The sequence below is a fragment of the Meleagris gallopavo genome, chromosome 11, assembly GCF_905368555.1.
Source record: "Meleagris gallopavo chromosome 11, MGAL_WU_HG_1.1, whole genome shotgun sequence".
Lineage (NCBI taxonomy): Eukaryota > Metazoa > Chordata > Aves > Galliformes > Phasianidae > Meleagris > Meleagris gallopavo.
Genome location: NC_139414.1, coordinates 13632655 through 13648636, shown reverse-complemented (window position 1 = coordinate 13648636; position 15982 = coordinate 13632655). Strand labels below are relative to the sequence as shown.

Here is a 15982-nt window from a genome sequence, read left to right as displayed (position 1 = left end):
ATTTGACTTGTGGAAGAGAGGGAAATACTTCTGTTCCTGCATTTTTTAGGTAGAGGAACAAATGGCTTCAGGGAAGAGAGAATGCTGAAGTAGAGGAAGGCAGATGTTTTGCAAAAGACCATGCAGAGCATCTGCAGGAGAACCAAAGTCAGGCAGCAATTTTCTTGATGTCTTGTTTGTGCTCTGTGAGCGCCCATCATACTCACATGTCCCTTCCACCAGCTTCTTTCTCCAACCAGCTCCAAAGAAGGTAAGCTGTGTGCTGGCTGGAGGCTGGTTGCAGAGGTATGGCACAGCTGCTGGTCATGGAGGGCCTGGGAGTCATAGGATGAGTCTGATTTTTGCTATCAGCTCTGGGCTAACCAAGCTGGAATCTCAGCATTTCCATATAAGCTGTCACTGTTCTTGATCCTCACTATCACCCTTACTACAATTCATGTTCCTATTAGCACCTTTCTGGAAGACAGGGTCTTGAAGTGATTGCATCTCTTTTCCTTAATCCCCTCACACTCAGTGTTGTGAAGGATTACTTTTGCTATGGAAGACTTTCATAGCGCAATTGTGGTTTAAACAGCATTTTGCAGATGGGTTTTAGGCTTTACCTTGATTCAATGCAAATAAGCGTGCTGTGGGCTGCATGAGATGAATACACTGAGGGGGCTGGACTTGAAAGCTGCCATAACACTGCTTGGTTGTGTGGACCTGTTTGGCTACTTTTGGGGGTTTCAGTAGCACTTTGATGTCTTATTATTTAATCCTGCATTTCTTTCAGAATGACCTGTCACCTATTGTTTTCTCGGGATAGGGAGAATGACACAGCTTATGTTTTAAAGTCAAGAGGGGTGCAAATGGCCGTTTTGCATAACATCCTGAACAGAATTCTCATGGGTCCCATTGCTCTCTCTTTGTATTGGGCCAATAACATGCCTCTGACACAGGGCTCTTCCAGGCAGAAATCTGAGTGCTGCTGGTGCTGCTGGTTGAATCCTGCAATCATTCTGGAAAAATAAAATCATTCCATCTGTTTCTATTTTATCACTGAAGGGCTCTGAAACCCAGATCTTTCTTAATGGCCTTTCAAGGAGGTAACGACCGCTTGCTATGTTCTGGAACATGTCCTTTATATTTGATGCTAGTTAATGGGGGTGAAATTGCTCTTGGCTCTTGATATTCCTAAGTGTTCCCCTTTGAGGGCTGGATTCCTTCCCAGCAAGTGGCAGCAGCCACCAGCAAAGGTGAGTTTGACATTGCTGCAAACTCTCCCTGCAGCAGCCCATGCAACTGTGCCAGCACTAGCTCCCTTTGCTTGGATTATTTATTGAAGGTGAACTCCTTGAGTATACAGAGCACAGCATGTTTTCTTGAGTGCAAGCAAGGACCCAAGAGGTGTGTGAGAGGAAAAGACCTCAAGGTAAAGCCATGGAAGGCATTGCATGGGCTTCAGGCTACTACCTTGCAGCTACTTGGTTCTAGGCAAGGGTCAGCTTCCTTTTTCCAGCAGAGACTTTTGGCTCCGGTAGCTGGTGTGAAAGATTATTGTTGTTTGTGGTTTAGAAAGAAGGGACAGTGAACTGGTATTGCTTGGCTTTTGTACTCGGTTTACGTATCTGTAAAGTGTGGGTGACAATTTTGCCTTCAGAGGGATGTTTGCAGGCTTACGGATAGAAAACATTCAAATTCTCTACTTCACAGTTGAGACACATTGGTATTGTGTGCAGGAACTTTTAGATGGGCCTTAACTAAGCGGTACCTTACCTAAATGGACAATACGTGGTATAACAGCCTCTAATGTGATGGCTGTTTTCTAGGCACTGTATCTGCAAGAGAGCTACTATTTTACTACATGCTGGGAGACATCTCCCTTTGTTTAGGGCTCTGCAGGATCCAGCTGCGACTTTGCTGGCAGAAATGTACTTCCAGCAGAGTGAGAGTTTGTGTGTGCATTGCTGGATCACATGTTCCACCACTGCCACCAGCTCGAATGAAGTTTGGTTAGCAGGCCTCGATGCCTGCAGGCTCTTGAGGCTGGCATGCTTCTGCAAGCACCAGACTGGAATTGTGCCTTGTACCTCCAGTTTCTTGCACATATTACAAGTGTTTGTATTTTTATGGCATTGCAGTTGTACTCCCTGTTGGCTCTGGAGATTTAGAGCTAGCCCTCTATCACGACAGCATGACTTCTCTCTGGATATTTATCCTGTGAGACTCTGAGACTGCAACCCTAAAGGCTTTCAGCAATGTTAACTTGCCCTCATTGCTAGTATATGAGAAACGTGCCATTCTGGCTCTTCTTTGATATCTTCCTTGGATTTGTGCTGCTGCAAGGCTTCTCTGATCTCTGCCGCTAAATGACACAACCTAGAAGAGCAATGTTGTAAGTGAACTCTGCAGAAAAGGATCTCACTGTTTCAAAACCAGAGTGATCTCTGGGAAAAGAATTACTTAAATCTTTGATGCTGCCAAAGGCCAGGCAGCTGGGGCATTTAGAAGAAATCCAATTGTTCAAATAGTGGGAGCACTGAAAGAAAAACGTTAGTGTCAATCTCAGGTTAATTGGAAAATATTCAAAGGGCTTTGTTTTGCTTAATTTTGAGGTTAGAAGTTCCCTGGGGTTCTATGAAAAGAATGTTACACTGGCAGCTCCTTTGAAATGAGCAGGAGTAGGCTGCAAAGCAAAGAACTGAGAGAGGATATGACCTCCTGGTGGACAGCTGGATGGGGCAGCAGGAAAGTGAAGATGAGAAAGCTGTACAACTGCTCTTGCTTCAAAAGAAGTCCGTGGTGTGGCATAAATTGATAGGTATGAAGACTCTGATGACAAACTCATTCTCTGTTCATCCCAAGACAAGGTTGCCTAGCTTCAAGTGCTCCCTGGCTGTGCTCACAGCCTATTGGAAGTACGAGACATCCATGTGCGCTGTGACCCTGCTGGTCTATTAGAAAATCAGCATCAGCTGGGAAGCTTGGAACAGCTCTGCCACAAAAGCCCAGGTTCTCAGATTAACTGTGTGCACTTGTTAAGGCCAGCCCTTTATTTTTATCTTCTGTTTTTCTTATTAACATAAAGTGTTTTGGGGCAAGGAGTGTCTTAGCTTACATTCATGTAGTTGTCCTGCAGATTGTTAACCTGCCTGTGGTCCTGGGGCTGTAAGCTGTGCGTGTAGGAGGCTGGAGCCTGCAGAGCCCGTTCCTCTCTGGGAGTCATAAAGAGAGTCCCTGGGGTTGTGGGAAGTGATACAGCAGCTGGGTTCTGTCCCTCTCTTTGCCCTGTGTGAGGGTAATTTCAGCTGAGCACATCTCTGCACCATCTACAATAGGACAGCGTGAGGAGATAGAGACTTTTCATCACACTCACTAGGAGAAGTTTTGAGAGCAGTTTCTCAGCAGGGAACTGTGAGCTGGAGGAGCCTATTGGAGAGATCCCAACCTATTTCTGGGGAAAAAGAAACTCCAGGACTCTGAGACCCAGTGTATTGCCTCAGGAGCATTTCAAGCCATTCAAAAGCATGAAAGTTGCTAACCATGTTGAGAATCGCATTGTGTTTAACTGCATACCTGGGTTAAAGAAAGGTGGAGAAGGGATGGGAGCAAGGGCACATAATAACCAAGTGACAAGGCTGAAGTACCTGGGAAGTGAGCAGAGGAACAATCTGAGAGCAGCATCTCCAGCAGACCTCTGAGAAGAGGGAGTCTGGCTGCCTTTCAGAGCAGAGTCCTGCAGGCTGCTTGTTAAGAACAGAAGGGTTTCTCAACCTTTTTGGCCCTGTGTGTCCATTCTGCTGATTGAAAAATCACTTCTATTGATTGAAGAACTCTTTTTCTGCTAGTGATTTGAGTCACAGAGTAAGGAAAACAAGTTTCAGGTCTCTTCTATTCTGAGGGTGGTTTTTTTTTTTTTTTTTTTTCTTGCTCACTTTGAACCACTGTATCAAAGGCTGGGACTGACTGTTCTAGGCTGGTCAACTTTGTAAGTCGGATCACCAAAGCAGGCAGTGACCCTTGCACCAAAAGCTGTTCAGGAAGGCACCCGGTCTTGAGATGCAGGCAATGGGAGGAACAGTCCATCACTTTGTTTGTTTTGAACCAGGCCCTCCACCTCAAGTTCATGATGCAGATTTTGTTTTCCTTCTGAATTTGGCTGGCTGCCTCCAGTTCCCAGCCCTTGCTTATTGTACTCCATTTTACCTGCAACTTCAAGTGTACAATAATAAAGAGGAGCTTTCCCTCCTGGAAGAACCAGACACTACCTGTATGCTGTCACAAAGCTGTCCATTGACCTTTTCTTCTTGCTCTTGTGGTCCTAAGGCTCTTGGAACGCTCATTATCAGTGTCGTGTAATTGTCACAGTGCACTCCTAGAGTCAACAGTATGTTGTGGAAAGGCCAAGAGCCAACACCCATGTGGACCAGCCTCTTCTATCCAACAGTAAGCACCTGGAGAACTTTAATCTCAGGCTGTATGCTGTCGTTGTTGCTTAAATGCAGGTTGCATAAAACACAAGAGAAAATTCTGGATAAAACAAGCAAACCCACAACAACTGACACCTTATCTATAACGATAAACTGGGCATCACATATATCATCTTAAACTGGGTGCAATTTTATGCTAATATAGAGTAGTATCGCTCCATAAGGCAGATACTTTTTTTAACTAGTTTTTTTCATGGAAGTAAGCTGCTGTTTGCTGGCAAGAAAATCATATTTGGATAATTTATTTTGTATTTCCATTCTGCAGTGTTCAGGCTTTGAGCTTTCAGCTTTGTAACGCTTAAGAATTTCTTTTGGTAACCCAGAAGTAGAAAGGTAGGAAGTCTGGGTTACCCAGAGCAAGGTGTAGGGAAGGTGTACCTACCCTCTGTTAGAAACATAGCACAAAGGGAATGAAAATAAACATAAAATGCGTTCTGGACAGAGCTTGGAGTGATGTTCTTTGGCAAGAGGTGTTGAAAAGTTCCATTAAATAAATGGCTGTTTACAAAAGATAGAAAAGAGAGACAGGACTGGAAGCCAAGCACTTTTTCAGTGCCCTGGAAATAAATTGCTTCCAAAGAGTCGTCCCAGGAAGTTTAGGCTGTTTACTCTGTAAGTGTTGTCATGGCCTTATTTTTTAAGTTTGTCCTTCACTGGCTAGCAACTGGTCTGGCTGCGCTAAACTGTTCTTTGCCTGAAGTGTGGGTGAGTTCATCTCAGCATTAATCATTGCTCACTGTAATGGTGTGCTTCACAGTGTGACCCTTGTGCCACATTGTGTTCATTGCTAAATGCAAGTTGAGGCCTTGTTTTTGTTGGTTCCCTTTTTTATGCACAAATGTCTATCAGACTTGAAGGTGAGTAATCAGAACTACGTGGCTTTTTTTAGTGTCCCTGGCTGTTTTCTCTTGTATGAGTTTGATCTGGGTTGTTTTGGACTTGGGTCTGTTGATATTAGAGGGGCCAAAAGAGAAATGCAGGCTTGCTTGATACTCTGGACTAGCTTCTGGAGGCAAAGACATATGTTAGCGTTAGAAGCTCATATTTCCATTGCTGAAGTCTTTTACAAAACTCTTGAGTAACATTAACCAGAACACTGGATCTTTCTGAATTTGGAGAATAGTGTAAACCTCCTATGGGCTGAGTAGTGTGGCGTGAGATTTAGCTAATATTTGTAGGAGAGTAATTCTTTAGAGGCGTATGAGTCTTAGCTAATATTTACAGAATGCTTTGAGGTCTTGGAATAGATGCTGCTACCAAAGGGTGAAGTGGTATTCACATGTTCTGTCATGTTAGAGTTGTTTACAAATAGAATAGAATGGTGTTTTGAAGGTCAGAGACCTTGAGAACAATAGTGGGTTTGAAGTACTCATTTATTTTTTACCAAGTTCAGATGCCTGGCATACACTAGCATTTCATTTATATAAAAGATCTGATCAAACACTTTGGTTGTTTAAAAGGGTTGTTTTGCTTGTTTTTAGGCTGTTAAAATGTCAGATGGTAAAAACAACCAAGAGTTCCAGATGGGGCAATTGGAAGAGAAACATGCTGAAGATGATAATAAGAAAGTTCTGGATTCTCTCAATTGGGAATCCCATGTCCTCACCTGTGACTTCCAAATGCAATCACTATTCAAGTCTTGTGCAAAGCAGCACGTCATGAGGAAGTTCTTCGTTATCAGGGTAAGCAAAGCCTGTAACAGTTTGTTTTCCCTATTCACAACTCCATGTATGCTCGGAATTGTTTGGGAGTTGGAATCTCATTTGGAATACTGAGCTTTTATATGGCCGAGAAAATCGTAAGTTCTCTGCTTTAACAACCCCAAATCTGATCAAAAGTTTCATGACGTAGTATAACAGCAAGAAGAAGCACTACTGAGTTTGATCACTGGTATTTGTACTGTGATTTTCACTAGCAGGCGAATCTCATTGTCCCCCTAACTTCTGGTGAGGATATGGGCTAAATCCATATAAGGGTAATGGTGGAAGACCAGCAATGTAAAAAATGCTGGGAAATCCTTGTTCCCTCATGGAGAAGTAAAAATTCATGCAAAGGGATTTATCTAATCAGATAGCTCATTTAATACTAAAAAAAAAAAAAAAGAAAAGAAAAAAAAAATCCAACAAAAAAACGTAAAAACCCAAACAAAAGTCAGTCTTAATTCCTCTAGTCTATGGCTAGCTTTTCTGAAGATAAAGGGAGGAGGCATCGTTTGTGCTGGCAAAGCTCACCCTGACTTAAAATCAGAGTAAACAGTTAGTGCAAATTACAGTTCTTGTTTGTTTACACTTGAAGCTGTACTAGGCACTGAGGGCTGAAGCTGCAGCAAATTCCTATCGTATGTTGCTGTATAATTTGTTATACTGGGGGTTTATTCCTTAGTGCTTAAAGGGAACTGAAATTAGCTTGCGGTGACAAGCTGTGGTGCTTGGTGACCTGTTCTTTGATGCAGGGAAATGTAAGGTCGTTGTTAGGGAGTGCTTGGCTGATCACTGCCATTTATTGTGTCAGATGTATACTCCAAGGGCTCACTTCAGAGCCCTTTAAACTCCTGCTGCTTTACTGAGACAGAAGTAGCTTGGCACCTTGCAAGGCTATGTACTTAGTTTCTATACTGATCTGAAGGATAGGCAGGGAGAAGCTTTCGGGGAGGAAAAAAATAGCATTAAATGCCATTAATCTCTGGCACGTTGTGAATATGGTCTTCAGTTCTGTCTTCAAGACTGCTATTCCGAAACAGCACCTCGGGAGAGCCATACTTCTCAGCAGAGACATTTGTAAGCAGTCATCAACGGCTGTCCATGAGCTATTGCACCCAAAGGACAAAGGGAGAGGGGCAGTAATTATCCCCGAATTTAACAGTTATGAACATGTAACGTATAGAGGAATGAAGCTAAACCCTTGGGATTGCTACTATCCAATTAATGGCTCTTTGTTGCCTTGACATAGCCTTCACTGTGCTGGAAGCAGCAGCATTCCAATAGGCAAGTTCCCAGTGCTTAGATTTGGATCTTACCACTTCAGGCTTGCTGCGTGCCCCCCAAAACACGTCTGGAGATCTCAGCCAGATAACATGCTGCCTGTGTGAGTCAAATAACATGAATGTAAACCCAAGTATAATGATTATGTGAGAAAGTCGTTATTTACTGGCTTTGAATCAAATGTTGCAAAGTGGATCAGAGAGATATTTTGGGGGCTACAGGTATTGACAATACCTTCCAAAACTGAATGTTTCTTTCTAGTGGAAAAAATATCTGGCTTTATTAATTGCAGCCCTTTCTTTCAAATCCTTTCGCTCTATGTTTCTCTGTGGAAAGCAGCTTTATCTCCACTGAGCAAAGACGATCAATACAATCAAATCAGAGCTGTTCAGGAGGAGTGTTAGGGAGGTTGAAACAGTTGAAAATGTTCCTTGTTCTGCGTTTTACACTGACATGAAAAAACACTCACATTGAAGCTTTGTGGGCTTTTAGGCCAACAGCAGCTGGTCTTTGTCTTAAAATGAATGTATACAAAAGGTTCTGAAGCTACTTAGAGAGCATTATGTGAGGTCTGGGGCCTTCACACAGCTCTCACACTGTCCCAAACTGATGTGACATCACCAGTTGCTCCATATTCCCCCTCCAGCTCTGTCTTTTGCTCCAACTCTGGATGCTAATTCTCCTTACAGAATAGGGCTGATTCCCTTTTTGGTAGTTTTAGAAAAGCTGCTAAGGAACGTTTGCTACAAGGAACCCAATTAAATGTGTTATAATGTTCTATAAACAAAAGGGAGATGATTGTAATAACTCATCAGGCTCCCTGTGCTTCTACTTTGGGTTCTGTTGAAACAGCCAAGATCCTTGAGACTGCTTTGATGGTTGCAGATATTTTGTTTTGAGTGACCAAGATGCTGCTTGTTCATAGTTGGTGTCTCGCCTTGTGATGAATCCTATGATGGACTTTAAGTGAGGATGTCATGGCTGCCTTTTCACCATCTGCACAAGATATATTGGAACACAACACAGATGTTTTTAGCTAAGTAGAGGGTAGGAGATGAGTTACCTGAATCATTTTGACTTGGATACTACAAAGTGCAGGATGTGAAGCAAACTAATGTTAATGGCTCTCTATGAGGGCACCACTTGCACATTTGATGATCTGGAATTGAAGCAGAACTGGTTATGTTTTAGCTGTGATCTTTTATCATCAGACTTACTTTACTGTTCTTTTGCAGTGCTCTCTCATTTGGCCAGGAGTGTTCGACCAAACCATATTAGGTCCATGTCATGAGGAGTTCAGAGGAAACATCACAGAGCTCTTTGCTGTTGAGTGGGAGGTCATGAAGAGTTTGGAGTCTGGCTGTGGTGCTGATATGTACGATGGGTTGGTGGAAAGAAGACAAGCCTGTGAGAGATGCAACATGCTGGTGCATTTGAGATATGTGAACATAAAACAAGCACCCAGTTTATGTTGGTCTTTGTGCTAGCATTGCTTCACAAGGCACTGGTGTTTGGTCTGGCTCAACTAGATGCAGGCATATGCTTAGACTGCAGACCTACTGCCAATGATATTCTTTCTGAAGCGATTGCTAGGTAAGTCAATTATGTCACTCCTCTTAGAATGGGAACTATTAATTATGTGAATTAGAGAGACACAGCAAAAATGATCAAAGCAGGTGGTGAAATGGGATACCAAGATACACAGTGTGGTTTAATGCTCATGATGCCTGTTCACTGCGAATGCCTTTGAAGATGGGTGATACGTAATGTTTCTAATTGATTATATTAGTAAGGGTGTTATCTGGAGGGCATTTGATGCAGATTCAGGAAATCTGGCTCTGTTTCTTGGTATTTCATTGGCCAGCTGAGCAAGTTAATTCCTTTTTCTTTGCCTTAGTTGTTCCACCATTAAAAGGCAGATAATCACCCATAAAATGGAAATAATTATACTGTCCTGTTTGAAAAGGGTGTAGAGACCAACTGATTACAAGTTCTGGATGCATTTTTGAAGTTATTACTATTTGCTTTGTTTAGATAAGTTAATAATAACAGACACGTCAGCGTCAGTGGATGTGCGACTTGCTTTGAGCTGGCAAGAAGAGATGGGAACTTGAATCATTATTGATTTTCACTTTAAAGGTCTCTGCTAGCAATTTATTTAAAGGAAACAATAAAGGTTGATGCCAGAACTCTTCTTTTTGCTGGAACTGTGTTCTCTGCAGTATCTATTTCTAGTTAAGAAAACCCTAGCAGTTGGCAAATGACAACTCTTCTGTCTAATAGGTGCCACATCACTCATGTCTGGGATTGTAAATGTTCTGTGCTTAAAGATCATTGCAGGTGGCACCCTGGATTTAGCAGAGACAAGAATAACATATATTGCAGTTCCTGACACTTCTGAGGTCTCCCAAACCATTTGGAAAGTGCAGAAGTAGACAGTGGCAGGATCATGTTTAGGTGCTTTTGAAAGCCATTTTGTGCTAAACAGTTGTATATCAGCATGAGGCATCGTTCGCAAAATGTCATCTATTGAGAGAAGGCCCTTTTTCCAAGTCTTAAGTACTGCTCCCCTTGAAAAGTTTGGCATATTTCTACTGTCATCCTAAAGAGAAACAGAAAAGAAGTTATTGCCTGATGTTGAGTTAGTGAAGGTTGATGTAGGCAGGTGACCATTCATACCAGAAAGAGAGTGGATAACTGCTGGAGGAGCCAGCACAGATAATAAAGAGCTGGTATTCATATGTTCTAACTCTCATGCCATTGCTATTCAACATGTGTGAAAAGGCTTTTGAAAGGAGGAGAAAGCTTAGGTTAGAATCACACATCAGTTTCCATGGCAGTGTTGTGGCAGTGAATGCCTCTCACTTTTCACTAAAGTTAGACTTGAACTCAGAATGAAGTCATTTTGCACCTTGTTACAGTTCAAGCCAAGTCCATAACCAAAAATCACTTTCTGCTTTTATAGGAGGTGGTACATTGTAAGAGAAGCATCAGTTTATCTTAGTAGTGGTGTGGGTGATAGCAGAGTAAAGACTGAGTAAATGACTTTGTCACTCGTGAAGACCAGTCTTGCTAGAAACGGTATAAAAATCTCCCAGCCCAGCAGACAGACAGTACTCTGTGGTCAGAAAGCTTTCATTCCAGGTGTCACAGAAAAACTTTCTTGGTGCTAAATCTCAAAGTGAGAGTGCCAAGTTTCTTCTTTGCATTTTTGCCACAACAGGCCAAAGCTGATGCTGGATGCTGTTCAAATGCACTCCAAGCCTCAATCAGTCTCTTCTCCAAAGAGCTTACATTTGGAACAGACCAAACAAAGAGGAGATGAAGCTTTTTTCTTAAACCATTTTTAGGCTGGTGTTGGCACTCATAGGTATCTGCACTCAAAAACATTGCTATTATCCAGCTGTGGACAGCATAGGAAATATACCTGGAGTCCAGCAACAACTGTTTGGATCACTTGACGCTCTATCAATGGGCTTCTTGCACTTTCTTTGAGGATACAGTTTCCTCAACACACACATCTCATCAAATGTCCACTCTATGGCAGCTGCCCAGGATCAGTACCATTGTACTGGATACAATGTGGGGATTTTCTAACTGAAGTGGGAATCCATGTATGCAGATTTCCCTGAACACAAAGACCAGATTGCTGTTTTCTTTCTTGTAATTTTATCCCCGCTATTGATATTTTGCCTCCTGCTTCTTCCTCTCCTTTGTGTGTGTGTGTTAATTTTCTTAGGGATGGAGTTAATTGGGCAGCCAACTCTGCAATATCACAGTGGTGCTTGGTCTGGCAAGTGGCATCCCTGGGGCTATGATCCATACACTGAAGCCTGTAGCATAATGGTAAGTATAGTGAAATTATCTTGTAATGGCTGGGTGCATACTGCCATGGCAGTGTAATTACACAGCAAATACTGCAGGCTGCTTTGCCTAATGACTGGCTAAGTGCCAACTGAAGTGACAGTAAGTGCAGGTCCCTTATAGTAGGGAATGGTGCTGTGATCCTCTGATGCTGTCAGGCACATCTACATCTTCTGGACCACTGGAGGTAACACCTCCTTTTAGTTGACAGTATTCGAGATAGCACTTGTCTGTCTTGGCTATCATGTGTATTTGTTTTATTTTTTTAAATAGCCCATCTAGCAAAGAAGGACAAATGTGATGTGACCTGCTCTTCTTTTTGTGAAGCATAGCTGAGCTGCTGAGGATGTCAGGCTGGCTGATGTGACAATTTTCATATCCTTTGGACAGCCTGTCCTCCAGGTCCTGTGCTTTGTTGTGCATTGTGAAGGTGTGTCAAGTGGCTTTCAAGCCAGTTCAGCTATAGCAGGAATTTATGTAAGGTTTGAAAACATTTAGTGGATATTCATCATAAAGAGTAGCTGGTGTTTGTCATGTCAGTGCTTTAATTTTTGCCTGTAGATTGGAGATTTTTAAGCTGCTTTCTGAGTGGCAACCAAACAGAAAGAGTGCTTATGCAGCCTTTATTGGGATACTCTGGGACACAAGAGCGTTCAAGATTTCTATGACGACAAATACTTGTGAATCAGGCCAAAAAATACCTGCTTGCAGCCCACAGCATTTTCCCTCCTTCTCCAGACATCAAGACTTGAAGTAATCATCTCTTCTTCAGAGCATGAATCCTATGATCAACAGAATGAGTGTCTGAGAGTGGCTTCACCAAAAGATGACACCCAAACAACTCACAATAAAATCAAGACTAATTTGACACCACAAATTCTAAGTGGCTTTGGAAAATAACTTCCAGAACTACAGCTAATTATTTACAAATCTCTGGGAGTGTTTGTCTGAGAGGGCCCCAAGTGCTTCCCGGATCTGGCATACAGCACAGCATTCAGGTGCCATAATTTCTGTTGTCACTATTCAGGAGCAAAAGTCTCACCAAAAAGCCCAGGAAATGATTCAAAAGCTGACTGTACTTTACATTTGAAAATATTAAGGTTATTAGTAAGGTTCCTGTATCACATAGATGTTGTTGTGGCTGATTAAAGTCTGTTTGGTTGTTGGAGGTCTTTGCAATATAAGCCAGCTTAGTTAATGTATTTAGATCCATGTTATTAGTTACCCCAAGTCAGCTGGAAAAGCTGCTGGCTTTTATTTCTGAAATGGAATGGAATATTCTCAATCTCAACACGACAGGCATGAAGAATCATTCTGTCAATTCTCTTCCTGCCAGCTGATGCCAGGGTCAGAGAAGTAGGTCACACCTTCCTGGTTTTGAGATGGAGCAATACTCATTTTAGACCAATTTGCTCTGAGCACAGAGCTCATCTGCTGGGTTGAACCAGGGCATTGTTGCTTTCTCTAGTGCATTGTTCTGCTCTCCCTCTAATTAGCTCCAAATGTTTCTTATGCCTGGAACACAGCAGTAGTGATGAATAATGGCCTCTCTTCTCTTAACCCTTTGACCCCTAATTTGGCTGTGCACTCCCACCTAGATGCTTTCCCTTTCCGACATGCAGCAGGGCTGTGTTAGTCTGACAGCTGCCTGTATCAGACTTGCTGACCCATAACCTCCTCTCTCCCATTCTGTGAATTGAGTAGAAAAGTGCAGGAGCATGGTCTCAGCTCCAACATCTACTTTTAGGATTGTAATGACTGCTTTGTGTGACCATACGTAAAGATGCACTGCTGTTGGTTCTGGGAAAGATGGAAAGCCACTGCTATTGAAACCCTTCTGCTTTGGAGTTGACTTGCCTAGAGAAGCAGAGCAGCTTGTTGATTTGTAGATGTGCTGATTTGCAGAACTGCAAAGAAGAAAGGCATTGCAGGCTGATTGTAGGAGGTGAGTTTTAACTGCTAAACAGGAGTCCCCCTCTAATGTGGTTTCTTATGAGGGCGGGGTGAAGACATTGGGGAGGGTCATGTATGTAAGCAAACGTGTGAGTTCAAGCTGGAGGAAAGCAGGAGAGACACTCACCAGGGCCTTCCATGGGGCTGGAGTTAGCAGGAGGAAGGAGAGCAGACATATTGCAGATGAGTCACGAGGGGGAATGATTGGAGAAGGTTGTACTAAGGCCTATTCCTGTCCTGCAAAAGAGTACAGTGTCAAAACACATTGTGACACCTTTCTTCTAACAGCAAACCTTGCTTTAATTTGTGGCTTGTTTTTTTTTTTTCCCCGCTGTTTGTTTCCCTGAATCAGAAAACTGAGCCATCTGCCCAGTGTGCTGAGCTCTCCTCGTTGCAGCAGGCAGGCAGCTTTTGGAGGCTTGGCAGACGTCACCTGGGCCAGCAGTCCCACTTCTGTACATGTGGCCATCATCCCCTGCACAATGCAGCACGGTGCAGCATGCTGCATCTGTGCTGCTTTGCAGTGAGCTCCACTGAGCTCTCTGTCACTGACAGCACCTTTCAATCTTGATAAAACACTTGGAAACATCTGCAAGCCTTTCGGCAGCAGAGGAATGGCGAGCCCCAAGTGCTGCGTGTTCTGCATGCTCTTTACCTGCCTTTTTTCTGCACCACCCCTGTGCTGCTCCCGCAGTGAAGTGCCTCTGAGTTATTGCAAAGGCCAGCGCGCTGTCATCACATGCTGACTGTTTTATAACTCTCTGGTCTTGTAAAGCACTGACATTTGGTTAGGTTGGAAACAGTTTACAGCTGGAACAGCACTGCTTTGTGCCTCTGGTGGGAAAGGCTGAGCTTTTGTTTACGTTGGTGTTGTCTGTCCTACAGCACACAAGGGTTGGGCTGAGGCTGGGGGTGTTTCTGTGGTGTGATACTTTTGGATGTTTGAGTCACAGGTCTGTCTCTGTCTGTGCAACTCCCAAGGAGCTGCAGCCACTATAAATTCATTTTCCTTCAAGAAAGATCTCCCTCTGGCCCAGATCTGGGGGCAAAGAGGGTAGACACTATGGACATTATTTTCTTTGTTATGTGACTTCACTGTGACTAGTGTCTTTGGAAGATCAAGACTTTGAAATTGACATGGATCTCTTTCCATCACGCTAACCTACAGTTCCTGCTCCAGTCTCTTCCTATCTTGTGCCATAGCCCAAGAACTGGTACCTCAGCTGGAGCACAGCATGACCCAGCTGTTGGCCACAGACAGTTTGGCTTGGAGAGTGGTTTCTGCAGGCTCATGGTCTTTCTTTGAACAGATGGGTAATGACTGGGCAACAGGAGCTGTGCCAATAGGTAGAGGCCATTGCTGTTCCTTGTGTGGTGAAGTCCTTGGGGCTGCAGTCACTTCTGCACTGACATAGCTTGTGAAAGGAGTTTGCAAAGTTGGAAGTCAGCCTTCATCACTGAAAGACAATTACCTGCAAGGAGAACCTTGATATTTGTAGACTGTAATTAAAAGAAAAGACCATTTTGCTAATCTAGTCTCACCCTCTGCTTCATTCAGACGAGACCTGAACCCATAATGTCTGCATCAAGGCTAATAATTCACTGCTAAGCTGCAGCACATATTTTAGAAAGACAGCAAATTTTGTTTTAAGTGCTGTAGGGGTGGAAAATAAAACTCTCTCCTACATCATTTGTTCAAGTGATTAACTACTGACATTATTGCAAGTTTTAATTTTTAAATGCTCACATTACTTCCAGTTTGATTGTATCCAGCTCTTACTTTGAGCTTCTGGATCTAGTTATATTTTTGTTTGTTAGGTTTTTGGAGACTTTTAGCATCTCTCAGTCCCCCACTGAGACTTGTTAATAGATCTAGATCAAATCCCCTCCGAACCTTTGCTTCAGTAAACTAAGTGGATCAGGCTGCTGAAGTGTCTCCTCATTTCTTGCTCTTGCATCATCTCGAATCTAATGATGTGTTATGTTGGATCAGTCATCTCTTCAGAACAGCATCTGACCACCTTCTATTTGATGGTGCTTCAACACATGCCATTAAAAGTACTTCTTTTACTTGTGGCTGTTCTCCAGTCCAAAACCAGTGGTGAATATTTTCCGCTGACTAACCCAGATGGACCAAAACCCAAAGCCAATGGTGGGAGCTACCTGCCTGCTGCAACAAGGAATGGGACTGTGCAGGAGGGGATCCGGGCAGCTCCTGGGAGAGCTGCAGAGCTCTCTGGGACCGGAGCTCCCAGCAGCAAGGGCTGCTCCCCACTGAACACAACTGGACTGCGTTTACTACTCTTTTAGAACCCATCTCTCTCCTCAACTCCGGTTTTTGGTCGCTTGTTTGCTATTGCCCTCTAGTGGCAATAGGATCGCCGTTGGCTTGGCTTCCTAAACTGTTTTGTTTTCTGCAGATATTCTACAGCTTATTACCCTTGGGCAATCGGCTTGTTGACACGATGGATTTCAGTAATATTACTTACCCGGAGTTTAGAATTCAGCTTTATTAATTTGAGCTTTATGCTATACAGGAAAGAAAACTTGCTCTCGACTGTAGACAAATAATGACTGCCGTGTCTCAGAATAGAATAGATTTTCATTTCTTGCTCATCAAAATGTTTAACAACAGAAGCTGAAGAAAATGTTGTCGTTTCTTAAAATAACTCAGAGTCCTGCAGAGTCTGAACTTTGCACTGAACTTTGTGTGTG

General features: G+C 43.1%; 1 protein-coding gene across 1 annotated transcript in view; it reads left to right on the top strand.

Moving 5' to 3' along the window:
• The window catches only part of LOC104912655 (uncharacterized), a 34733-nt gene extending 25157 nt beyond the window's left edge, over positions 1-9576 (top strand). The window contains exons 4-5 of the mRNA XM_085233232.1: positions 5951-6151; positions 8686-9576. Of these exons, the coding sequence (XP_085089358.1) occupies positions 5951-6151; positions 8686-8937 (453 nt within the window). The 3' untranslated portion in view covers positions 8938-9576. The remainder of the gene's footprint in view (positions 1-5950; positions 6152-8685) is intronic.
• The last annotated feature ends 6406 nt before the right edge of the window (positions 9577-15982 follow it).